Source organism: Oncorhynchus mykiss, chromosome 5 (assembly GCF_057628025.1).
Source record: "Oncorhynchus mykiss isolate SJ-2025 chromosome 5, ASM5762802v1, whole genome shotgun sequence".
NCBI classification, from domain to species: Eukaryota; Metazoa; Chordata; class Actinopteri; order Salmoniformes; family Salmonidae; genus Oncorhynchus; species Oncorhynchus mykiss.
The window spans coordinates 54,180,841-54,207,637 of record NC_143026.1 but is presented as its reverse complement, the minus strand read 5'-3'; the positions used below and the strand labels follow the sequence as shown (position 1 = coordinate 54,207,637).

At 45.3% G+C, this 26,797-nt stretch overlaps 1 protein-coding gene across 16 annotated transcripts in view; it reads left to right on the top strand.

Moving 5' to 3' along the window:
* The window catches only part of ptprsa (protein tyrosine phosphatase receptor type Sa), a 282,965-nt gene that overhangs the window by 131,216 nt on the left and 124,952 nt on the right, over positions 1-26,797 (top strand). For all 16 annotated transcript variants that reach the window (XM_090235173.1, XM_090235172.1, XM_090235167.1 and 13 more), the window contains 2 exons: positions 12,734-12,879; positions 15,843-15,984. In XM_090235173.1, coding sequence (XP_090091299.1) covers positions 12,734-12,879; positions 15,843-15,984 — 288 coding nt within the window. The remainder of the gene's footprint in view (positions 1-12,733; positions 12,880-15,842; positions 15,985-26,797) is intronic.

The following is a 26,797-nucleotide window of genomic DNA, read 5'->3' as shown; positions in this document are numbered from 1 at the left end:
CATCAAAGGGGGCCTGTGCTAAAAGCATGATGTCATTCTCCCCCCTCCCTTTCCCTTTCTCTCTCCCTCTCTCGCTACTCCTTTCACTGTCATAAATCACAACGAGGAGGAGATGTTTTTAATCAAAAAGGGAAAAAAGGCTGTTGAATAAATCTAGCTACCCCGCTGTAATAAAGCATTGGTTTATATCACTGTGTGTGTGTGTGTGTGTGTGTGTGTGTGTGTGTGTGTGTGTGTGTGTGTGTGTGTGTGTGTGTGTGTGTGTGTGTGTGTGTGTAACCCCCTGCTAACAGCCTTGTTGGGAAAAGAGCATAGCGGTCCCTCATCTTCTAAATTGCCTGTGTACTAGAGGAGATTGTAGGGTCACCTAGCAAAACAAGCGGTCACTCCCCTCGATTGACCAATCACAAGCTCTGCTCCTTGTTTTTGCCCTTCAAATTCAGAGAAATGGATGCATGTTTGGTCGATGTTTGTTTTTTGTTCTGTTTGTGTTTGTGTGTGTGTGTGTGTGTGTGTTTGTGTGTGTGTGTGTGTGTGTGTTTGTGTTTCCTCAGATCTGATCCCTGCAGTGTGGGACTACCCTCTTCCTTTCCAAAAGGGGCCAAATGTCGGCATCCTGATTCCCACATTTCTCAATTCCTACACACACACACACACACACACACACACACACACACACACACACACACACACACACACACACACACACACACACACACACACACACACACACACACACACACACACTATTTAAAGGCCCTGTCCCTCCGTCCAGGGTGTGTCAGTGTGTCTAACCACAGCACCCAGGGCCACCATTATCCTTCCGTCTGTCTCGTCCAAAAAAACGCCCGACTGCCAGACACCACGGGCGACAGCGCCGTCGTCCAGAAATAACAATTGGCTGCACAGTCGTATTTGTTCTTCTGCGGTCAGTTACTCCGCCTCCCTCCGCCATAAAAAGCGCCTCTTCCCCTTCTACTCTGGACGGCTCGTCAATTCCCCAACAATATTGAGCAATAAATGAGGCCCTCTACTCCAACCAATGTTAACATTTTCTTGGAATGTATATATACAGTATTATATACATAAACATATGGGTATTAGCACAATGTTCTATTTTTTGGGAGGGTACAAGTGCTTTTTTGTGTGCAACAAGCAAGGACAATTGAATACTGTGATGTTTATTTGCGACGTTTATTTATGCCCCCTGTCCTTATGTGCAATCTACTTAAGAGTGGCTGTGCTAGCCTAGTGTTCTGGCTGGACCGCCTAATTGTAATTGACTAGAGCCCAAAGTGATGGAAGGCGGGGGGGGGGGGGGGGGGTCAATTATTTATTTTCCTTTGAAGTTGCCAAGTGAAACATTTCAGGCCCCTTAGGCAGGAGAGAGTCATTTTCTGGTTCTCTCACTCTCAACCCTATTCCTCATATAGTTTTGAGTTAAATTGTTGTTTAACCATTCACAGGCCACACTGTTAGTAACTATCAGGATTTAGTGATGTTGACTTCTAATGTTTTTATGTGGTACGTCATGTATTGCAGAACACACATATGTTCTTGTCAATTCTGTTGCTTCGCCTTATGAGCACTGAAGCTTACTCTGCCCTTTTTCTGAGGCCGTGTCTAGACTTGACATTTCGTGCAGCTTTTGAATTCTGATCATGGAGTTCTGATCATGGAGTTCTGATCATGGAGTTCTGATCATGGAGTTCTGATCATGGAGTTCTGATCATGGAGTTCTGATCATGGAATTCAGAACACGTCGTGCCTACATTTAAATGTGTCTAGCATGTCCACATTGTGTCTTGATTCCCTTGTCTTGGCTTTGTGCTTAGGGTCATTGTCCTGTTGAAAGGTGAACCTTTGCCCCAGTCTGAGGTCGGGTTCTTGGTTAAGGTCGACCGATTAATCGGAATGGCTGATTAATTAGGGCCGATTTCAAGTTTTCATAACAATCGGAAATCGGAAATTTTGGACGCCAATTTTGCCGATTTTTTTATTTTATTTTTTATTTATTTTGTAGACCTTTTTTAATCTTTAGATTAAACACATTCTTATTTTCAATGACGGCCTAGGAACGGTGGGTTAACTGCCTTATTCAGGGGCAGAACGACAGATTTTGACCTTGTCAGCTCAGAGATTCAATCTTGCAACCTTACGGTTAACTAGTCCAACGCTCTAGCCTCACGAGGAGCCCGCCTGTTACGCGAATGCAGTAAGAAGCCAAGGTAAGTTGCTAGCTAGCATTAAACTTAATCAATCATAATCACTAGTTATAACTACACATGGTTGATGATATTGCTAGTTTATCTAGCATGTCCTGCGTTGCAAATAATCGATGCGGTGCTCATTCGCGAAAAAGGACTGTCGTTGCTCCAATGTGTACCTAACCAGAAAAATAAATGCCTTTCTTAAAATCAATACACAGAAGTATATATTTTTAAACCTGCATATTTAGCGAAAATAAATCCAGGTTAGCAGGCAATATTAACCAGGTGAAATTGTGTCACTTCTCTTGCGTTCATTGCACGCAGAGTCAGGGTTTATGCAACAGTTTGGGCAGCCTGGCTCATTGCGAACTAATTTGCCAGAATTTTACGTAATTATGACATAATATTGAAGGTTGTGCAATGTAACAGGAATATTTAGACTGATGGATGCCACCCGTTAGATAACATATGGAACGGTTCCGTATTTCACTGAAAGAATAAATGTTTTGTTTTCGAGATGATAGTTTCCGGATTTGACCATATTAATGACCTACGGCTCGTATTTCTGTGTGTTATTATGTTATAATTAAGTCTATGAATTGATAGAGCAGTCTGACTGAGCGATGGGAGGCACCAGCAGGCTCATAAGCATTCATTCAAACAGCACTTTCGTGCATTTTGCCAGCAGCTCTGCTGTTTATGAATTCAAGCCTATCAACTCCTGAGATTAGGCTGGTGTAACGATGTGATGTGAAATGGCTAGCTAGTTAGCGGGGTGCGCGCTAATAGCGTTTCAAACGTCACTCGTTCTGATACTTGGAGTAGTTGTTCCCCTTGCTCTGCATGGGTAACGCTGCTTCGAGGGTGGCTGTTGTCGTTGTGTTCCTGGTTCGAGCCCAGGTAGGAGCGAGGAGAGGGACGGAAGCTATACTGTTACACTGGCAATACTAAAGTGCCTATAAGAACATCCAAAGGTATATGAAATACAAATGGTATAGAGAGAAATAGTCCTATAATTCCTATAATAACTACAACCTAAAACTTCTTACCTGGGAATATTGAAGACTCATATTAAAAGGAACCACCAGCTTTCATATGTTCTCATGTTCTGAGCAAGGAACTTAAGCGTTAGCTTTCTTACATGGCACATATTGCACTTTTACTTTCTTCTCCTTCACTTTGTTTTTGCATTATTTAAACCAAATTGAACATGTTTCATTATTTATTTGAGGCTAAATTGATTTTATTAATATATTATATTAAATTAAAATAAGTGTTCATTCAGTATTGTTGTAATTGTCATTATTACAAATACATTTTAAAAATCACCCGATTAATCTGTATCAGCTTTTCTGGTCCTCCAATAATCGGTATCGGCGTTGAAAAATCATAATCGGTCGACCTCTAGTTCTTGGTCAGTTCCGTGACCAAGGCCATACTCCCGCAATTGCTCGGTTTGGCCAGGCGGCCAGCTCTAGAAGGAGTCTTGGTGGTTCCAAACTTATTCCATTTAAGAATGATGGACGCCACTATGTTCCTTTAATGACCTTTAATGCTGCACACATTTTTTTGTACCCTTCCCCAGATCTGTGCCTCGACACAATCCTGACTCGGAGCTCTACGGACAATTTCTTCTACCTCATGCCTTTAAAAAAAATACTTTTTACCCCCTTTTCTCCCCAATTTTGTCATATTTAATTACAATTTTTACAATCTTTTTAACTTCAATTGGTTACCTTTTAAATGTGTGGCCAACTGTTCCTAGAGCCACAGTGTACAATATTTGTCTCCAGCCTAGCCTTAACACAATTGTTCAAACTAATCAACTAATTATGATATTCAACCTAGACTTGGGACTTCATCATTAAAAGACAGTTGTCTACTAGTTGTCTCTCCTTCCTGACTCAGGTGTATAAGGCTTGGGTGGAAGAAAAGCAACATAAATGCCTAATTTGGCAATTCATATTATTTTCCCAAAATGTATTTGGTGCACACATATGTCTCTGTCCTCAGTTTGATTGAACGCCTCAATCGGTCTTTTTGCCTTGTAAATGATTGTTTCTAGAAAGAGAGAAGGGACAACACATGATCAAGATGTGCTAGCTACTAGTTGAAAGAAATGAAATATGTCATTATTACAAGGAATGACTGTATGAGCTACATTTATGAAAGTAATACATCAGTTTACTTACCTTATCAGTCTTGAAGTATCATTTATCACAAAAAAAGGGTTATGAGTGAGTGCACCACAAACATATTTCCAGGGTGTTGATGCAGCCTCCAGCTAAGATAGCCTCAGGGTAGGGGAAGGGCATCCATCTGCAAAATTGACGTCTTGCTTTGATGTCAAGTCAGCTCCTATTGTTGCTACCTTAGCTGTGGTGCTAGCTAATATGCTACTGAAAATGGACCGTAGCATATTAACATGCATGTTCGTATTAAAAGACCCCAACGTCTTCACCTAAAAAAAAAATATGATAGCCAAACGCTGGCCAGTCAGTGGGGCTGACAGAATGAAACCGGTATCAACAAAATGTGTTTCACTCTATCCCATAAAACATGACATTGCTAACTGGATATCAATTAGCTAACACCATTTTAATGTTTATTAGGAAGTTTAATTAAAAAGTTAGATACTCACAGGACAACTTTGGTAGATAGCTATCATTTTCCAACAGGTTTTTTTTAATCCTCCCTGATTAGTTGTCAACGGTTACTGGTCTAGGAACTCATGTGTTCACCAGATACGGCTTCTGGTAAACTGTTTGCTACTAGTGGATAATACATATTGTTGCCACAGGTTTGCCACAGATTCAAATATAATCTTGAGAAAATTGTTTGCCAGAAAAAACCTCTGGTGAAGTGTTTTCCACTAGTGGCAATAAATATAATTGTTGCCAAAGGTTTGCCGCATATTCACCACAAACTTCTGGCAACATTTTGCGGCACGCTCTTTAGTTTGCAGCAAATTTGCTACAAACTTGCAGGAAGTTTGCTGCAACAAATTCATTTTTACAAGGGCTGATTGCATCCAAATTGAGGAGAAATCCACATCCCTGACCACCACCTGAAGTGGTCAGCCAGATCGGAACACAATGCAACCTGTCTTTTCAATGCGATCTTCGTATTCTGATAGCAGAGGACATATGTAAGTGTCAGGTGTAGACACAGGCCAAGTTTATTTAGGTTATTTGGTCCATTAGTTTGAGTGATGTTGTTCAAGTCAAGTTTGACAAGCCAATGCAGGTGATTGAAGTGCATGAAATTGTAATGTGTCAAACACTTTGATGAGCACTCTCCTCAAGTTTACATCTTCAAAGGTTTTTTACAAATGGAATAATATCATTTAATTTTATACTAGACCTCCATGTGATTTAAATAAGAGCCGATTCTTCTGGATGGAAATGCAGTAGTTTTCCAAAATATGGGACTTTACATTTCTACCATTCATGATGTTGTCAACAACATTTGTTTTGCTCATGGCTTTTCCCGGGTGAGCGCTTGATTGGTTTCATGTGCTGACGTTGGGTATTCAGGTTGAATATGAGTATGGCTGTCAAAATGTAGACTGACTTTAAAAAAAGTACACTAAGTAATGACCTCGTGATTGTTCTCATGCCTTGTTGAATTAAGCAAAGACAGTGATCTTTTTCATAAAAAAACTGAACGTTTCCAATTACCCTGTGTCATGAACAAAAGGCTGTGTCTTTGTATTTTTCCTTCTCCCCCACTAAAGTTATTATTCAGTGAGAAGATGGAGTGGATTTATCTCTTTCTCCTTTCAGGCAGACCCATTTTCTGTGTCTCGCGTTACACGTTTTGACCCAAGATGTGTCCCTGAGCCGTCTTTGGCTCTCAGCAATTGCAGGTGTTCTTTTCATTCAGGTGGAGTCACCAAGTGTCAATTGCCTGAAGAGACTCAGAATGACACAAAATTGTGCCTATTGCACTAACTCCCCTGATCGCATAGCCATTTTGAAATTGCTTGCGCTCTTAAACTTAATTTTCTGTCACCTCCCCGGAATTGAACTGATTTATTTCCAACGAGGTAAGGTATACTTAGCTGTTTTCTTTTAGTCTGTGCACTAAACAATGGTTTCAATGGGACCAATTTGGAGCTATTATGAGCGCACCACTTTCCAGTTCAGCTTCTTCGACAGTCGTGTGGTTGGGAGACCACTGGGCATTAACACTCTGAGAACTCGCATTTCCTTCCCACATCCCGCAGTAAGTTTTTTGTTGGCCTGCCTACTGTGTACTGTGCAACCTCATTTGCAGTGTAGACGGACCGCATTCACTTTATGATACTTAGCGGAAGGAGACAATGTGAAGACGTGAAGATAAAAATGATCATTATTATCGTGCGGTTCCTCAGTCTGGGCCTCCTGAGCCTCCGTAGCTCCAACCCCCTGGCCCAGTTGGACTGGAGTGAGAATAAGAAGATGGCCCCCTCGGATGTTTGGTCTGACAATCCAGTCAGCACGCTCAGTTTGTGAATGACTGCATCCAAGGTGACTCGATCCACCACCTGGCCCCGAGAGCAAATCCCAATGAACCCCTCTTCCCCTGCCTTAATTGAAAAAGCAATTGTTTCATTAAGTCGTTAGATTTGCCAGGCAAGGCGAGGATTACAGTACATCAGGTGGTGAGAGATGCCAAATGAGCCCTCGGAAACTTCACTGCGTGGCACAGGATTAGCACGGGCTGCCAATTGTTTATTGATGGGACTCGGTGGAAGCCATTATCTGTTAACAGCAACGGTCTAACATGGGACCGACACCAGTCAATGAGTGGAGGATCAAGAGCCATATGTCTTCCAGCATCGCTACAGCTAGAATGGGGAACTGGGATGTCCTCGTACGTCAAACCTCCATCTTAGTGGTTCCCATGACCGCTTACACCACCGATGTAACTCTGGGGTGGGGTATCGGAGCAGGCGGCCGGGAAGCCCAACCAACCACCTCTTTTCCCATACGCCCATGCTCCTGCTTCGTTCGTTCTTCTGCTTCCTGGTTCATCCTCTTCCTCACAGCAGTTGATTAGCCCTAGCCAGGAGCAAGAGTGTGCGAGAGACAGGAACCCAAGACAAAAGAGCAAGAGAGGCAAGGGGTATAGAAACAGAGGCCAGTTTCCATAGCGATAGATCTTGCCTGGGCAGCCGGTGAAAATTGGTTCCTGGCTGATAGGGGCTTGATGTGTTGAGGCCTGGAGGGTGTTGTGGGGGGGGGGGGGGGGGGGTAGAGGGGGGGTAGGTCTTAAGCCAGGCCCTAGCCCGTCAGGATTCTGTAACAAGTGGCTAGCTAGCATGCTGAGATCTGTGGATGTGGGCCTACCTCACACAGCTGAGCCGCAAATATCTATGCTTAAGTAGGTTAGTAGGTGGTTACTTGAATACTCGTATTTTTGTCCTTACAACATTTCTTCTTCATTACTGACTAAATGTATTATCGTCCAGCAATGAAAAAGGATGGTGTCCTGTCAGAAAATGCTGACAGGGCTAATCCAATTTGTACACATGAGTAATTATGGTGTGCATGTTTGGTTGTGTGGGTTGTGAAGCTTATGTGACCCTCAAATATAGCAGTTTCTTTTGTTCTCTAAGCCAGCAGCATTTACAAAAAAATGACACAAAAATCACTCTAACCTTCTTCCACTGTTATTGGCCTCTGGGGTATTAGAGAGGAAGGTCAAATTCGTTGGTGAATAGTACCTCTAATATGTCCAAATGTTCCTTTCACCACCAAATAAGCCTGTAAAAGGTGTTATCGGCTGTAAAAGGTGCCTATTTTGATCAATATGAAAGACAAGTGGCTTCTACCCATCACCCCTTTTTTATAAATCATTCAATGGGTAGATGAGGTACAATTTTGGCCTCTTCTTTCCTAAGCCACATCATAATGGGTCCTATTTATTCTCCAAAAGCTTCTCATCGATTACAGTGTTACGCATTTAACCAAACCCTACCATTGCCTGATTTACCTACTAAATGGCAATCTGGAGGTACTGCAAATGGAATTCGCACTCACATGGAGCGAAAGGCTATTTGAAAGGAGGCGGTGTCGTTTCTCTTATCTGGGTGAGCAGAACCTACCAGTCAGTAGAGGGATGCTACATTAGCAAAACAAGTGTCTGCTTTACACAGTATGGGTTAGCCTTCCCCGCTAGCAGTGGCAGTTGGCTCAATAAAAATTCCATTCTATGTCCCTGTGAAGATAGCTCACTACCCACATTTCAGGTTATTTCTGTCCCGATGTCGTCTCCTGCTTGGGCAGATAAACTGGGTCCTGTTTGCTTTATCAGTGTAAAGCTGTACGTTTCTCTATTTGAAAGAGGCCCGTGATAGAGGGAGATAATGAGGGACAGCTCTGCTGAGGTGGAATGAGACACAGGAGTAACGAAAGTCCCAATATGATTCATCTAATGATACTTATTGAACCCAATAACCCACTTGTCAGTGATACACCAGTTTGTTATTGTGGACTTTTATGGACTTTTCCCAGGCATTACAGTCAAATTGCCGAGATAACATCCAGGCTATACCTAGATCATAATGTGTTTGTGTTTTTTGGTTGAAATTTCAGTATCATATTGTTTAGTTTGCGGTGATGTTGCTTATTATGGTGGAATGAGAAAGCAATTTATTTTCAATAGCCAATTTCTATCATGCAATTACTGCCTGCGTGACAGTGGTGTTCAGACGCTGAATAAAGGGTTGAATTCAACAATAACCACCAGCGGTATGCCTGAGGCAGGAGGCAATTGAAAATGTTTAAAGGTTAATTATGCTGATCTCGGATGTCATCCAAACACACACACCACACACACACACACACACACACACACACAGCATTGTATTTAGAGACGTACAGACGGGGGCATGCACCCATGGGCATGCATTTGCTCACGCACACACACACACACACACACACACACACACACACACACACACACACACACACACACACACACACACACACACACACACACTACCTACCTACTTTTCATAATGGCCAACCTTCTGTCAGATCCTCTGTTCTCAGCTGGGTATAAAATGGTGCCCGAGGCCTGGAGTGACGCATGTAGGAGCTTCACGTCTGCTCTGGTAGCTCACTGGACACTGAAGGCTTCGCTGCCTTTTCCTCCATCTCTTGTGCTTTCCGTTTCTACTTTTCCCATCCCTCTCTTTGATGTCTCTTCTCTCTCTCCGTTGCTCTTCTCCTCCCTGTTCCCCTTCTCTTTTCAACCCCTTTTCTTCGTTCACCCTCTGAAAGCTTCTGCTGTGAGTTTAACCCAGGAGAGAGAGAACCTCATGAGTGCCTTTGGTATTGTTCGGTTCTGAACAAGCAGAGCAAAAACTCAAACCAGGTGTATTCAACCCACTGGGTACCTCAGCTGCAAGCACAACATACAGGTCACACAAGCACACGTTGGTGCCTTTCGACTGGGCGGAGTAACCTCCTGCATGTCTAAGACAGACAATCCTTGTTTGTTGCTAGGCAGGAACTCAGTCTGTTCCTCTTACTGGTATTGTCATGGTCCTTCAACTGTTGACCTTATCTCTAGTTGAGTTCCACACACCTCCTTGCTCTAGTTCAACAGCAACTGGCCTGCCAGGAACTGAAACTGAAACGGAAACTTGGCTACTAGGAACTGAAACTAGACTGTTGCAATTCGCCTCCTTCCTTAGAAATACCAATATTCTGCAATAACATGTTTGAACGGCCATGAACATTCCATACGTCCCCTTGTCTCACACACAGTGACTTTCGAACCACAAGGTTCCCATTGACCCCTAACATGTCCTTTTCCTATACGTAGAAAGTAATTCATATGTTCTAATATGGTGACATTAATAAGTATATTTCAAGCCAGAATCCAACAGTATTATTTAATGGCAGAGATCAGAGGGAAGCTCGTGATTGACCGGCTGGTCTAATGGGCACTGGGCCTGTGGACCCAGCCGGACCCGGCCAGTACAGAGGCCACTCCCAGCTCGCCCATGTAGATATCTCTATCTCTTCTATTCAAAAAGCGGATCAATTACCCCTGTTTATATAGTCACATGTATTATGATTTAAAAGGCTTAAAATGCTGATCCTAGATCTTCTCTTTTTTTCATACGGGCCCAGGAGTCATACTCTCTAAGGCGAGCATAGTGGAGGGATGCTACGCAAAATGCAGCTGCAAGCCACCCACCTGTAGCTTTTGCCAAAGGAAGATACAATCACTGAGATCCAGTAAGATTCTGCGGTCAATATTTTCGTGTCTGCTCATTCGACCGTCACAGGGATCAATTCGTCAAGACGCCGGCCGACAAGATAGCCCGGGAAAAGGTGAATCCCCTCTGCTTCTTTTCTAAGGAAGAAAATGTCACAATCTTATCTCTTGCTCCTTTCATCAGTGGACAGTGTTACTGTACCATAGGAGAAGGCTTGTGGCTCGCTTGTCGGTAATGTTCTCTGTGGCGTCGTTGGCAGGCTGCCACGGGTCATCAGCCTGCGCCGAGCCTCGTTTCATCTCTCGCCATCACGTCATTTGTATTGTTTGTTGTTGAGCCGCGACGCGCATCACGTATAGAGGACACCTTGGCCGGCCTCCCATCGCTGGAGCTGCATCTTGAATGGTACCCTATTACGTGTGGTACCCTATTTAGAACTTAGAGCACTACTTTTGACCAGGGCCCGTAAGGTTCTGGTCAAAAGGTAGTGCACTATTTCAGGTATAGGGGACCATTTGGGATTCCGGCCTGGGAATATTGTAGGGAACCTCAAGAGAGACTGGTCCCCCACAACAAAGACCGATGGGGTCACGTTTCGCTGAGTGTCAATTGGACTCTTCCCGACTCATGTACAGGTCTGTGAAGGGAGCGTGGAGGTCTGTGTGATAGGGATTGCTTTTGGAGTATGTTGAACTTTCTGTGCCACGCTTCTGCTGTCCTCGGGCAGTCTCTCTCTCTCTCTGTCTCAATCTCGAGACCTCTCTTTCAGTCCCTTCCCTCAACCACCGTCTCTCTCTTTCTCCCTCTCCCTTTCTCTCTACCCCTTGCTGCCTCTATTTTCATTTTCTACCCCACCCACTCATCCACCTTTTGTCTCCCTCCCTCCCTCCCTCCCAGCCAGCCAGCCAGCCCCCACCCACCCCCTCCCTCCCTCTCCCTCCTCCCTCTTTCTCTCCAGCTCTCTCTCTCCTGTCCCTAATCAAATGCAGCAGAGCTCTCCTTCGTGTGTGTTTATAGGGGCCCAGGGAGAGGAGAGAGAGTAAAGAGAGAGGGGGCCTGCCTGCCCACGGTCCGTTAATTATTAATCCACATGAACGCGCTCCGCACGTTTCATCATCCCTACGCCCCGGAGTTAACAAGTTCCCCCAGAGAGTTTCCTCTACCCGGCTTGTTGTTGTGAGAGCTGACCCCCCCCCCCGACCCACCAGAAAAAGAGGGAAGAAACTCAAAAAGTAGCGCCGTCCTCCCAAGCAAGTCTGGTAATATCAGAGAATATAAGGAAGGTAACGAACGTGTTATTGTTGATTTCAATTTTTACAGTGAAGGTGAGGGATGTTAGGTGAAAAAAAAAAATAAAGCTTCTAAAAACTGGGAAGCAAGGTGTTAAGTTCATTTGTAATGCAGAACAAATGAGTTCTCTGACTTCTCGTATCTTGCCTAAAGCCCCTGTCAGCCCCCACAGCCGAATGCCCAACAACGAACGCACTCGGCCTTCCTGGTATGGATGTTCGTCATCCTCTTATCCCGCCATCCCTTTCTTCAGTTGGCGTTTGCGTGTGTGCGCCTGGCTCAGCCAGTGAGGGACGTGTGTGGGTTTTGGATGGGCTCTCTGTGAGTAGGGGGTGACGTGTGAACGTGTGTGTGCGTGTGTGCGTTTATGTATGGGGGGGCATAAAATCAAGACAGAAGCTTCTCTGTGGGCACTTTATTATTCATTGCTCCATTAAATTATTCATGTTGGCGTCAGCGTGTCAGGGTGTGCATTGTCTGTAGTGTAATTACCTCTGTGTTGATGCACGGCCGCTCGCTTCCCTTCCTTCCACCAGCTCTCTATACATCCAAGCCCCATGATTCCCCTCGCCTCTCCAGTCTGCAGACTGCCGTTTTCCATAGGCTCTCTCTGCAGCACACGGAGTGGGTGTGTCTGACCGTGACATTATACAGCGGACGAAATTGAGGAATTCCAAAGGCCACTCAAGACTTTATTATCTTCTCATACAATGAAAGTGTGTGCACACAAGCTTTTCGAAATGTAATTACCTTCATTTGCAGCTACAACTGGCCCCGTAATGAATTGGGTTATCTCCACTGGAGCTTGTTGTTGCATCACTTTAGTTCTCTTAAATCTGTTCTAATGCCCTCTTCTTCTCTCTCTCTCTCTCTCTCTCTCTCTCTCTCTCTCTCCCCCTCTCTCTCGCTATCTCTCTCCCTCTCTGTCTGTCTCTATCTCTCTCTCTCTCTCTCTCTCTCTCTCTCTCTCTCTCTCTCTCTCTCTCTCTCTCTCTCTCTCTCTCTCTGTCTCCAGCGCCACCAAGGTTCACTAAAGTTCCCGTCGACCAGATCGGTGTATCCGGGGGCGTGGTCTCGTTCGTGTGCCAGGCGACGGGAGACCCCAAGCCTCGGGTGAGCTGGAACAAGAAGGGGAAGAAGGTCAACTCCCAACGCATTGAGGTGAGACATTAAAGGCTTGTAACCTTACACTGCTGTGGAGATAGTGTGGAAATATGAATACACATAATCTATACCAAGTTTTTATCCAAAGCAACAGTGAGTGCATACATTTTGGTATATGCAGCCCCAGCGGGAATTGAACCCTCGACCCTGGCGTTGCGAGTGCTCTTACCAACTGAGCAGCGCGTCTATTGATTTATTTGACACGGATGTATCACTTTTCTGTTTCCACCAAGGTGAGCTCGGTGGATCATTTCCGTCCACTGTCCTTGAACTAGCACACACAGACTACCTCACAATCAGTTGTCATGACAGACAGTTTGCATTTAACCAGGCATCAATTATAAGACATCAGCGCATGTCGAGTGACATGACTTTGCACAGTGCCAATACACTCTACTTGTCCTCTTACACTTGAATGACTAGCTTAATGAAACATTCGGGGCTAGTAATGGCGGCTGCAGGTCTACATTCCCCTATGCACGCTTTGCATTATTTCTGATGTTTGTTTGTTGTGTGTCCCTGCTTCGGCTCAGTTGCCGGCTCTAAAGTCGTGATTGACGCTCAGTGTTTCCTTAATTAAAACTCGCTCCTCGCGCCGACAATGTACACACACACACCCTCTCTCAGTGAACACACACACGCTCACATTAACAACGCTGCCAGCTCGCTGGGAATGGAGAGAAGGAGGGGAGAAGATGGAACCCTGGCCTGAAGAGGAGCACAATGAAGAATAAGAGAAAGGGGAATTAGAGAAGTGTCATTACAACTCTGCCAGCACTGGGAAGAACACACACACACACACTCTGCCAGCGCGCTGGGAAGGAGAGAAGAAGGGGAGAAGATGGAACCCTGGCACAAAGAGGAGCATGAAGAAAATGGATAAACAAGCCAGTGAAATATCATCATGGAGGGCAAAATCAGTCCAACCCGTGCTGTTTAGCATTTTGCGTTCTCCTCCCGCCGCGTACTACAGACAAACCCAAACCCAAGGTTATTTAGCTAGCGATTGAACTCTGGGTCAAATGATGGCTATTTCCTTTCTTTTAAAACAGTCATTTTACGAAGGAGGATAGAAATCGTTGCGTTCCCCCTCCAGCAGCTTTCTACTTTGATATTGACTGGGATGTGCACTCAGTCACAGTTACTGTTCCTCATTAGTGTTATGGCCTTGAGATTCATCACGGCTCGACGCTGAACTTTTCCTTCGTCTGACAAAAAGCACAGCAGCACGTCACTCTACACGGTCACCCGTATCGATCCAATGTGTTTGTCCTCTTCCTTATATAATGATGAAATTACAGGTATAGTGCAACATATGAGTACAATATAGTGCAACATAAGAGTACAATATGAGCACACTCTGATATGAGCACACTCTGGACTAGCATAGTGGTGTCCTGGCTCATATTTTGAAGCTTTGCAGCAAAAAAATATATATACAGTACCAGTCCAAATTTTGTACACACCTTCTCATTCAAGGGTTTTTCTTCATGTTTTACTATTTTCTACATTGTAGAATAATAGTTAAGACATCAAAACTATGAAATAACACATATACAATCAAGTAGTAACCAAAAAAGTGGAATGCTTTTCCAATAGTCTTGAAGGAGTTCCCACATATGCTGAGCCCTTGTTGGCTGCTTTTCCTTCACTCTGCGTTCCAACTCATCCCAAACCATCTCAATTGGGTTGAGGTTGGGTGACTGTGGAGACCAGGTCATCTGATGCAGCACTCCATCACTCTCCTTCTTGATCAAATAGCCCTTACACAGCCTGGAGGTGACGTGGGTCATTGTCCTGTTGAAAAACAGATTATAGTCCCACTAAGCGCAAGCCAGATGGGATGGCGTATCACTGCAGAATGCTGTGGTAGCCCTGCTGGTTAAGTGTGCCTTGAATTCTAAATAAATCACTGACAGTGCCACCAGCAAAGCACCCACACATCATCACACCTCCTCCTCCATGCTTCACGGTGGGAACCACACATGCGGAGATCATCCGTTCCCCTACTCTGCATCTCACAAAGACATAGTGGTTGGAACCAAACATTTCAAATTTAGACTCACCAAACCAAAGGACAGATTTCCACAAGTCTAATGTCCATTGCTCATGTTTCTTGGTCCAATCAAGTCTCTTCTTATTATTTCTTTGCAGAAATTCGACCATAAAGGCCTGATTCATGCAGTCTCCTCTGAACAGTTGATGTTGAGATGTGTCTGTTACTTGAACTCTGTGAAGCATTTATTTGGGCTGCAATTTCTGAGGCTGGTAACTCTAATGAACGTATCCTCTGCAGCAGAGGTAACTCTGGGTCTTCCTTTTCTGTGGCAGTCCTCATGAGATCTAGTTTCATCATAGCGCTTCATGGTTTTTGTGACTGCACTTGAAGAAACTTTCAAAGTTCTTTAAAATGTTCCGCGTTGCCTGACCTTCATGTCTTAAAGCAGTGGTCATCAACCTTTTCTGAGTCAAGATCACTTTCGCAGTCAAAAAGCAAGCTGAGATCTACTGCTCAGATTTTTTTTACATTAACCTCACATAAAGAGTTTTGTAGGAATGAGGTTTGGGCAGTAGGCCTATATTGTTAATCAGACCATATCATATTCCAGAACTCATGAAGCTGGTTGAGAGAATTCCAAGAGTGTGCAAAGGAAATGGTGGCTACTTTGAAGAATATAAAATCTAAAATATATTTGTTTTAACACTTTTTTGCTTACTACATGATTACATATGTCTTATTTCATAGTTTTGACGTCTTAGCTAGTATTCTACAATGTAGAAAATAGTAAAAATAAAGAAAACCCAAAAGTCCATACTTTTGACTGGTACTGTATATGTGAAATGAAGGGGTCCCTAGGCGCTATACCTGGAGTTGTTGAGCCTTATTCTAGAAGTATAGTTAGGTTGTCTTTATCTCAGCAACAGATAGCTCTAACATTACAAAATTCTCTCTGACAAAGACTATAGAGTTCGATGAGGCCGCCGGAGCCGTGCTTCGGATCCAGCCTCTACGAGCACCGCGGGATGAGAATATCTACGAGTGCGTGGCGGAGAACAGCGAGGGGGAGGTCAACGTCAATGCCAAGCTGTCCATCATTAGAGGTGAGTCACTCGGCGGCGACTAATGACGAGGCCATTGACCATGGACCAATGGGACCCATGGTTCAATAGTCTGATAATATAATCTTCTTGTTGCAATCGTGTTTGATAGCACCAATATTCTCAGATAGCTTCCTGCCTAGATAGTGTTAGCTTATTCCATGTATCAATTATTTTGTCGCTCGTAACCCTACAGTGCCTTGCGAAAGTATTCGGCCCCCTTGAACTTTGCGACCTTTTGCCACATTTCAGGCTTCAAACATAAAGATATAAAACTGTATTTTTTTGTGAAGAATCAACAACAAGTGGGACACAATCATGAAGTGGAACGACATTTATTGGATATTTCAAACTTTTTTAACAAATCAAAAACTGAAAAATTGGGCGTGCAAAATTATTCAGCCCCCTTAAGTTAATACTTTGTAGCGCCACCATTTGCTGCGATTACAGCTGTAAGTCGCTTGGGGTATGTCTCTATCAGTTTTGCACATCGAGAGACTGACATTTTTTCCCATTCCTCCTTGCAAAACAGCTCGAGCTCAGTGAGGTTGGATGGAGAGCATTTGTGAACAGCAGTTTTCAGTTCTTTCCACAGATTCTCGATTGGATTCAGGTCTGGACTTTGACTTGGCCATTCTAACACCTGGATATGTTTATTTTTGAACCATTCCATTGTAGATTTTGCTTTATGTTTTGGATCATTGTCTTGTTGGAAGACAAATCTCCGTCCCAGTCTCAGGTCTTTTGCAGACTCCATCAGGGTTTCTTCCAGAATGGTCCTGTATTTGGCTCCATCCATCTTCCCATCAATTTTAAACATCTTCCCTGTCCCTGCTGAAGAACAGCAGGCCCAAACCATGATGCTGCCACCACCATGTTTGACAGTGGGGATGGTGTGTTCAGGGTGATGAGCTGTGTTGCTTTTACGCCAAACATAACATTTTGCATTGTTGCCAAAAAGTTCAATTTTGGTTTCATCTGACCAGAGCACCTTCTTCCACATGTTTGGTGTGTCTCCCAGGTGGCTTGTGGCAAACTTTAAACAACACTTTTTATGGATATCTTTAAGAAATGGCTTTCTTCTTGCCACTCTTCCATAAAGGCCAGATTTGTGCAATATACAACTGATTGTTGTCCTATGGACAGAGTCTCCCACCTCAGCTGTAGATCTCTGCAGTTCATCCAGAGTGATCATGGGCCTCTTGGCTGCATCTCTGATCAGTCTTCTCCTTGTATGAGCTGAAAGTTTAGAGGGACGGCCAGGTCTTGGTAGATTTGCAGTGGTCTGATACTCCTTCCATTTAAAATATTATCGCTTGCACAGTGCTCCTTGGGATGTTTAAAGCTTGGGAAATCTTTTTGTCCAAATCCGGCTTTAAACTTCTTCACAACAGTATCTCGGACCTGCCTGGTGTGTTCCTTGTTCTTCATGATGCTCTCTGCGCTTTTAACGGACCTCTGAGACTATCACAGTGCAGGTGCATTTATACAGAGGCTTGATTACACACAGGTGGATTGTATTTATCATCATTAGTCATTTAGGTCAACATTGGATCATTCAGAGATCCTCACTGAACTTCTGGAGAGAGTTTGCTGCACTGAAAGTAAAGGGGCTGAATAATTTTGCACGCCCAATTTTTCAGTTTTTGATTTGTTAAAAAAGTTTGAAATATCCAATAACTGTCGTTCCACTTCTTGATTGTGTCCCACTTGTTGTTGATTCTTCACAAAAAAATACAGTTTTATATCTTTATGTTTGAAGCCTGAAATGTGGCAAAAGGTTGCAAAGTTCAAGGGGCCGAATACTTTCGCAAGGCACTGTATGTTGGTTTAAATGTTTTACCCCTGTATGGCTAAAATCTACTAGGACATGAGGAAAGCTGATCCTACGTCAGTCACTAGGTGCACTTCCTTGTCTATTGTGGGTGATATCTGTCAAGCGTCATTCTGCATTGCAACTAATCAACTCTCCATTCAGAGAGGAATGTTCAGCCTCTGTATCCCAATAGCAGCAGACGGGGTGCTAACAGGGATCTTTGCCTGGATAGAGGGTCTGAAGAAAGCCCTCTGATTGGTCTAGAGAGAGGGCCTGAAGAAAGGCTGGTGATTGGTCACACAGGGACACACAGGATCTTAGAGGGAGGTATCAGACAGATGTGTGAGACGGGTTGTAATCCCAAATGGCACACAAGTCCCTTTATAGTGCACTTATTTTGACGAGAGCAATAGTAATAGTAATTACTAACAATTGGATACGAAATTGGGGGGAAAAAGGGGGTAAAATGTAAAAAATATATTTAAAAAAATATGGGCCCTGGTCAAAAGTAGTGCACTATATAGGGAATAGGGTGCCATGTGGGACACGGACATGAGGTGGTGTAAATAGAACACTCATGCTACAGGAGGCCCCTGAGACAAGTATGTCAACTGACTAGCACAGGATTAAGTCATTTTTTTCTCTCTCTCTCTGCTGTGTACACTGATGGGAAGGGAGGGGAGTGAGAGGGGGAGGGATTGGTGATTGGTAAAGAAAACCCACTTGATTTGGATAGTTCGAATTTCCCTTCTGTAACGGTGAGAGCTAACTGCTTTCTAAGGTTATGGTTAAGGTTAGGTTTAGAATAATGGTTAGAGTTAAGGGCTAGGGCTAGGGTTAGTAGATAGTCTGTAGAGCATCTACAGATGGACTGTCCAAATAAAGTGTTACCGAAAACAGGAACCGTGGCCCTTATATTGGCCACAATCTGTGCCAAAAAACTGCTTATCAACCATATCTTCTTTCAAATGGAACTTGCCCTTACGATTGGTGCAAAACAGTATGGCCGGTTTATTGAGTTTTTGTTGTTGTTGTTGTATTTTCTTAAAACTGCGTTGTTGGTTAAGGGCTTATAAGTAAGCATTTCACAGTAAAGTGAAATTACTGTTATATTCTGTGCATGTGACAAATAAAATGAGATTAGATTTGATTTAGGTTGATGAATGTTCAAGGTAGTACTTGGGCAGATATTAATGTCCCAGTCACTCTTGTTGTCCCGTCATGCTTTGCGGCCTCACTGCCTCCCATGTTGTGGCTCATCCTGTTTGTCCATTCTGGCACTACTCTATTGGCTTTACGTCACACTTGGACAGGGACAAGAGCTTTACTGTCTGTTCTCTCGCCATTCTCGCTCCATTCTCTCGCTCTCTCTCTCTATTTCTCTCTCCATCTCTCTCTCTCTCTTTCTCTCTCTCTCTCTCTCTATCTCTCAAAAACATACACATGCACATGCACACAGGCATACACACATACACACTCCCTCACTCTCTATCGCTCTCTTTCTCTCGCTGTCTCTCTCTCGCTTTCGTTCTCCCTCCCTCTCCCCCTCTCTGTCTCCTCCACTGCTGCCATCTGTCCCGGTTGTGGCTGTGACTGGGGCTTGGGCTGAGCCGTAGAGCTGGCAGTAGCTTGTGGTGGTGCAGTCGTGAAGCTCCTCTCCTGTGCTGACTGGACCAGGATCCGGGGTTATTGTCGGCAGCCACAGTCTCACATGGAAATCCAGGCTTTGGAGCAGGGCCCAGGCGGCCTTGCACCGTCCCACACCCACACAACACAGGCCCCTCAGGCAGGCAGAGACAGGGCTCTCTCTTTCCAGGCATAGGGCTGGAGGGTGGAAGGGGGTGGGTGGGGCTGTAGGGTGGAGGCTGTTGGGGGTGGAGGAGAGAGTATAAGCCCCCCCCCCCCCTCTCTCTCCATCTGTGTCGAGGCATTGCCTCGTACAGGTTTATCAGCCTAGCAGGCTGGGACTGGGTGAGAGAGAGGGGACGGGGGAGAGGTAAGTAGAGGATGGGAGACAATAGTGGGACAAGGGGAAGTTGGACAAAAGCTTAGGGTAGAGAGAGAATGGACAAGGTATAAGGGACAGGGGATAGAGTACACTGTATACTGTGTAAGAGAAAAGGGGTAACAGTGAATATGAGAGAAAGAACAATGGGTTATAGAGGTCAGGGGTCAGGGGATGTTGGACAAAGACTTGGAGATGTAGGACATGAGGCAAGTGACATGGTGCTAGTGAACAAACACACACAAACACACCCTCCTCACACACACACACACACACACACACACACACACACACACACACACACACACACACACACACACACACACACACACACACAAACAACAACAAAAAACAAAACAAAAATGACGTTCCATTACCATTAGGCATCATCAGTATTAGTATTCTCACGGCTAGTTAAGAGCTCTGTGAACTGCTGGAGCACAGGAGTCTGACTAGCGCTCTTCGACTCAGAGCGTCGTGAGTTCGCGGCCCGTGCTGGACAGTAGCATTCTTTTTGTGTCCGCAGAGGAAGGCATGTAATCGACTTTTTTCAGGACCTTTTCCAACATCCGAAATCGAAGTCTATTTCTAGTGATCGGGCCGCTCGATTCAGCATTAGTATCGAGAAGCAGTGCCCTGTCTCGAGCTGTGTTCCTGTGCTGTCCCGAGTCTGGCAGAGATGCATTTAAGCTTGTGGCACCTCCTGGCCGCTGCCCTACAGTAGAACAGTGAGCTGAATGCCTAAGAAACAGGGCCATCTGCCTTCTGCACCCAGTCCTCCGGGAGTCCTTGGGAAGACTTTAGACACCTGTAATTTCTTTCCTTTCTGTATCCTTCTCTCTGTTTCCTTTTCATTTCTCTCTCTCTCCCTCCTTCTCTTCCTTTCCCCATCTGCGTTCTGTATTTCCTTCCGCCATAGTTTGCTCACTGCTTCTCACCCTCCGTTGTGCCGCCGCTCCATTTCTCTCTCTCTGTGGGTCACCTCTCTTTCTTCTTTTCTTTTCTTCCTTGTCTATCCTGTTTTTACCGGCTGTGGACCTCTCGCTCTGCTCTGTCTCTCTCTCTGCTCTCTGCTCTCTCTCTCTCTCTCTCTCTCTCTCTCTCTCTCTCTCTCTCTCGCTCTGCTCTCTCTCTCTCGCTCTCTCTCTCTCTCTCTCTCTCTCTCTCTGCTCTCTCTCTCTCTCTCTCTCTCTCTCTGCTCTCTCTCTCTCTCTCTCTCTCTCTCTCTCTCTGCTCTCTCTCTCTCTCTCTCTATCCCTCTTTCACATTCTTTCTTTCCCTGCCTGTTAACCCTGGCTTTGGCCCTGCCTGGCACTTTGCCACACACACACACACACACACACACACACACACACACACACACACACACACACACACACACACACACACACACACAGAGGGAGAAACACACACTCGTTCTCCGTCTCTTTCTCTCTCTCTCTCTCTCTCTCTCATCCTCCTCCTCCTCCCACTTCCCCACCTTTTTCATCCTCATTGCCTCCCAAGGTGGAACTAATCCCAACCTCTCCCCTCCTCCTGTAGCGTGCCTGGATAAACTCCACTGTAGCCCTGACCAAGGCCTCTCTTCTCTGCCATGCTCACTTTCTCCCTCTCTTTTCTGCCCCCCCACTACTCTCTCCCGGCATAGGACAACTCAAATAACAGGTGCCGGGATTTTGAGGCTATATAGAGTTGCCTATTTCCCAGGTTCCCTGGCCTTTTTCACTCTATTGGATCTTCGCTCTTCACTCTACCTCTTTCTTTCAGTTGTATTTCTCCCTCTGTGTCTCTCTCCCATCTGTCATTCATTTTCACCCCCCCCCCTCTCTCGTTGACACTACTAGCTGAGTGAGCTCGTTAGTGAGTAGAGTGGTGTCGCGCGGGCGGGGCGAGGCCACCAGGCTCGTTTGATCAGGCAGCCTGCTAATTGGCTGCTTTCCAGGGTGACCAGGGAAGCGGTGTTTGTTTCGGCAACTCACTGCCCATGCCGATTTAATTGGATTCCGGCCAACACGCACAGTTACGCACAGACACATGAACCGACACGCATGCACACACTGGGGTTTTGGCGTCCCATTTTTATTACAACCCCCGTGTCCACACGGCTATTTTAATATCACCTCTGGCTCAACTCAAACCTCGGGGCAAATTCTGTTGACATCCTCTCGCCTGGCAAATGAAAGTGGGCTTCCTTTGCCTCCCGTCATAGTTCGAAACGAAAAAGCCTGGCTACGTCCCAAACAGCATCCTATTCCCAATGTAATGCAATACTTTTGACCAGATCCCTACAGGGCACAACATAGGGAATAGGGTGCCGTGTAGAATGCAGAGCTCTGCATCAGGTATAACCCCGCCCCCTAACCGCTGCCTTGGCCCTGGTGTGCTATCCTATGAATCATCTAAATCTCTAAATCGCATCGGCCCCACTCCATCCTCGCCTCTGAATTGGCCCGAGAGTGGAGAGAGGAGTGGCGGAGAGAAGAATGTGGTTTCCAGACAAACCTCCAACTTCACCACTGCTGCCCAGCCCTCCCCTGGTAGTTTGCTGTGAGCAAAGCAAACTCACTGTGGGCCACAAACAGGACCCAATCAACCCCCCAAATAGCCTCAGCCCCAAACGCTGCTGGGCACCAATTTCTCAGATTAAAATAAAAGAGAGATCGGAGAGGGGGGGGGGGCTTTTGGCTCCAGGCCAAGCCTTAGGACGTCCTCTCGCATTGCCCTCCCTATGTCTCCTTATCCTCTTCTCTCCTTCTCTTCCCTCTCCCCTTGTCTCTCTGTATTTCTTTAGAGATCTCTCTCTCTCTCTCTCTCTCTCTCTCTCTCTCTCTCTCTCTCTCTCTCTCTCCCTCCCTCCCTCCCTCCCTCCCTCCCTCCCTCCCTCCCTCTCCCTCCCTCCCTCCCTCCCTCCCACCCTCCCTCTCTCTCTCTCTCGCTCTCTCTCTCTCCCTCCCTCCCTCCCTCCATCACTCCCTCCTCTCTCTCTCTCTCTCTCTTTCTCTCTCTCTCTCTCTCTCTCTCTCTCTCTCCACACCGGTCGAGGCAGTTCAGTGCAGTAGCTGCAGTGGTTGACGGCCAGCCCCAGGGGTGGCAGGGTATTAGCGAGCGATGTGTTCTTAAAGCCGTGCCGTGAATGATTTGGAGTAACGGAGCGTGGCTGATGATCGTTCCCGCTGTATTCCTCCGGAAAGCCCGAGTGCAGCTGGAGAGAAAAAGTGCATTATCATGCATTAGGGAGCCGGAGGGACGCTTCACAACACAGGCCTGAGAAATAGTGTGTTTTTTTTTGTTTTGGTTTTCCTACCCTTGTGTGGTTGGATCAGACATTCTCGCAGGGAGAGTAGAACAAGTCAAATTTGGACAAGTGGGGACATTTCGCCAGTCCCCACAAGGAACAATGTTATTTTGGGGGTTAGGTTTAGAGTTGAAATTAGGGTTAGGGTTAGAATTAGGTTAGAGTTTGGTTTAAGGGTTAGGGTTGAAATAGGATTTAGAATGGGAATAAATAGTTTGATCCCCACAGGTATAGTAAAATAAAACGTGTGTGGGTGCTTGCGCGTACATGCATGCGTGCGCGTGTATCGTTGTCGGGTGTGTGTCCGTGTGTGCATGTATATGTCTGAACGTCCTGATCTCTGTTTAGATGTTCCCCATGTCCTGGGATTGTCAGCTAAAACTGGTGCAACGGACACTTCCGTTCTCCGACTCTGAGACGTATGTTTTGTTGGACATTGTCCCTGGCGAATAAACAACAACAAAAAAAAATTATACGTGAGTGTGCATGTGATCCTATGTGTGTGGGAAGGTGTCAGGGAGCCACTTGTAGCTAGCCAGGAAGGTGACAATGGGTGGGTTCGGGACAGGCAGGGAAGACACTAAGTTCTAGGGATACATATGAATGGATGGGTATTGACTTCCAGACCCCAACCACCCACCTGCCCACTGCATGTTCGATACGTCCCAAATGGAACCCAATTCCCAATATAGTGCACTGCACTATATAGGGAATAGGGTGCCATTTGGGAAGCAGGCATTCGCTATCTTTTTACTGCTGTTCCCTATTCCTATCCCTGTTCCCTGCTGTCCCAATGGAGTAGCCATAGAGACATAGAGAAGCAGGGTTAAATGGTGCTTCATGTACAATCAACAAGTCCTTCTCTATTGGCCGGCTGAACACGTGAGCAATACTCAGGACCCCTCTCTTAATAGAGATCAAATCAAATACAAATCAAATCAAATTGTATTTGAGTGTGTGTGTGTGTGTGTGTGTGACCTTTCTCCTCTGCTAAATTCTCCCGCTCCTTCCCCCTGTCCATTGATCCCCTGTTCCTGTTCTCCTTCAGTAAACTCTTCATCCGTGACTCTGAATTTATTAGTGTGTTTGTGTGCGGTACATTTGTGTGTGGTGCATGTGAGTGCGTCCATGCATGTCACAGTGTGTGTGTGTGTGTGTGTGTGTGTGTGTGTGTGTGTGTGTGTGTGTGTGTGTGTGTGCGCGTGCGTGTGCGTGTATACAGTATGTGTTTTCATGCATGATGCATCTCTCCATTATCTTGGTTTGGCCGGCTCCTTGGCTGCTCTCCGACTCCGTCGTGCTTCTGTGGCTCATGGGTAATTGTGTCGTGCTGGGCGGGGCAGAGGTCACCACACCCCAACAACAGACTGAATCAGGAGCCTAATTGGCCAGTTAAATAAGGCCACCAGTGAAAAGGAAACGCCCGATTGGCTGGGACAGATTTAACAACGAGACAAGTTTACAATTCACCTCTCAACTGGGGTGAGGGAAAGAGAGAGTGATCGATCATATGTTTTATTAAATGTACAGTTCCCACTTCAATGATCTACACTTGTGTAGTTGTTATATCATTCCTTACATGAAAAGCTAGTTGTTTCAGTGATAGTCTTGGTTTCGTATCACTCTCATGCTTGTTATTAACACCTGTGAATCAAATGTGACGGAAAGCATGTCGTAAGAGTAGAGAAGTAGAGAGAGGAGGAGGAAGTGACGTTAGTTTTTTTTCTACGATTTTATAGATAAAAAAACAAAAAACAACACAAAACATACACATACAAACAGCAACATCATACATACCCTAACCCTAACCCTAACCCTAACCCTAACCCACACCCCCATCTCACTTTCCACCGCGTGGCCTGAAACTTTACCATTTTGTTTCTCTCCATAGCCAACACACTTTCAATATTTAAATAATAAATCATTTGATTTGTCCATTGTGTTAATGATGGCGAATAGATTGATTTCCACGTTTTTAGTATAAATGTTTTCAAGATGAGTGATGAGAAGAGAATCGTCCAGCCCATCGGGTCTTGAAATATGCAGACAGACGGATTAAAAGTATGTTTACATTGTGATGCTTCTGGCGGCCAACTTTCTAGCTCCGCCCACAGCTTCAGGACTTTATAGCATTCCCAGAAAGCACGGATTATTGAGTCATTATTTGTTTTACACTTAAGACATGACTCTGCCGTTGTGCTGTAGAATTTGTGAATTTTGTCTCTTCTATAATACATTCTATACGTTAGTTGATACTGGATTAAGCATACATTTTTGTAAACTGTAATTTCGTTAGTTATGCTCCAACTTTGGGCTCCCGAGTGGCGCAGTGGTCAAAGGCACTGCATCTTAGTGCTTGAGGTGTCAATATAGACATCCTGGTTCAATTCCAGGCTGTATTACATCCGGCCGTGATTGGGAGTCCCATAGAGAGGCGCACAATTGGCCTAGCGCGGTCCGGATTTGGCCAGGGTAGGTCGTCATCGGAAATAAGAATTTGCTCTTAACTGACTTGCCTAATTAAATAAAACTGCCAACATCAGTTATTTTGAAGTCTTGGTTCCAATAGTTAATATTTGTTTCTAATAGATAGTCAGTTGGATATGCTCTCTACAAGGTTTTGTATATCTTCCTTATCATATGAACATCCTTTTCTGACTCAAATAAGATTCCCTCAAGGTTGCTCTGATGACCAAAATATCTCAAATCGACATTTTGTGACATGTAACTTTTAAGTGGCATGCATTTGAAACCATCTCCATTGGTCAGTCCAAAATGACTTTTGAATTCTGTCATGGAAATAAATGTGTCTCCTGTTTCCAAGTGACATATTCAGAAGGTGTAGAAAGAGATACGGGAAAGATGAAGAGGAGACGAAGAGATAAGAAAGAGAAAGGGGGAGGTAAAGGGATGGAAAAACAGAGGGTGCTAAAAGGAGAGGTGTGTGTGTGTGTGTGTGTGTGTGTGTGTGTGTGTGTGTGTGTGTGTGTGTGTGTGTGTGTGTGTGTGTGTGTGTGTGTGTGTGTGTGTGTGTGTAGCTCTGCGCGCGTGTGTGTTTGTGCAGGTCTGCTTGTGTGCGTGGAGCAGGTGGGCATTGAGTCTTAATAAGACACTGTCAAATATGGTGCAGATCTACCCCCTCCTCCTCTCCTCCCTCTCCTCCCTCCTCCTCTGATCCACCTGCTGATCTCACCTTTAGCTCTCCGCCAAGTCCACATGCACTAAGCAGGGGGAGATGGAGAGAGGGAAAACGAGTAGGAACAGGCCATCAATAAATGGGCGCAGAGAGAGAGAGAGAGAGAGAGAGAGAGCAGTGATAAAGCATTCATGATGAAAGAAAGACGGGGAGACAGACATAGAGAAACCGACTAACAGACGGACGAACGAGAGGAGGGGGGGGACGACGACAAAATAACCAGAGAAAACGAGAGAGAGGAAGAAAGAAAGAAAGAGACATAAGAAAGATGAGAGAGAAAGAGAGAGGGGCCTCCATCTCAGAGGCAACCCTAGCAGACCTCATGTGATTAAGTCTGCAGTGAGCCGGCATTAACACCCGCCCAACTGTATGTGCCCACTGTATTATCTCCAAGCCAACTCCCATTCCCACTGCCTCACCTCGCTCCCTCTCTCTCTCAGCTGCGCCACTGCTGCATAATACATGTGTTTAGCACGGTTAAGATCTAGCACAATCTGCTACGGG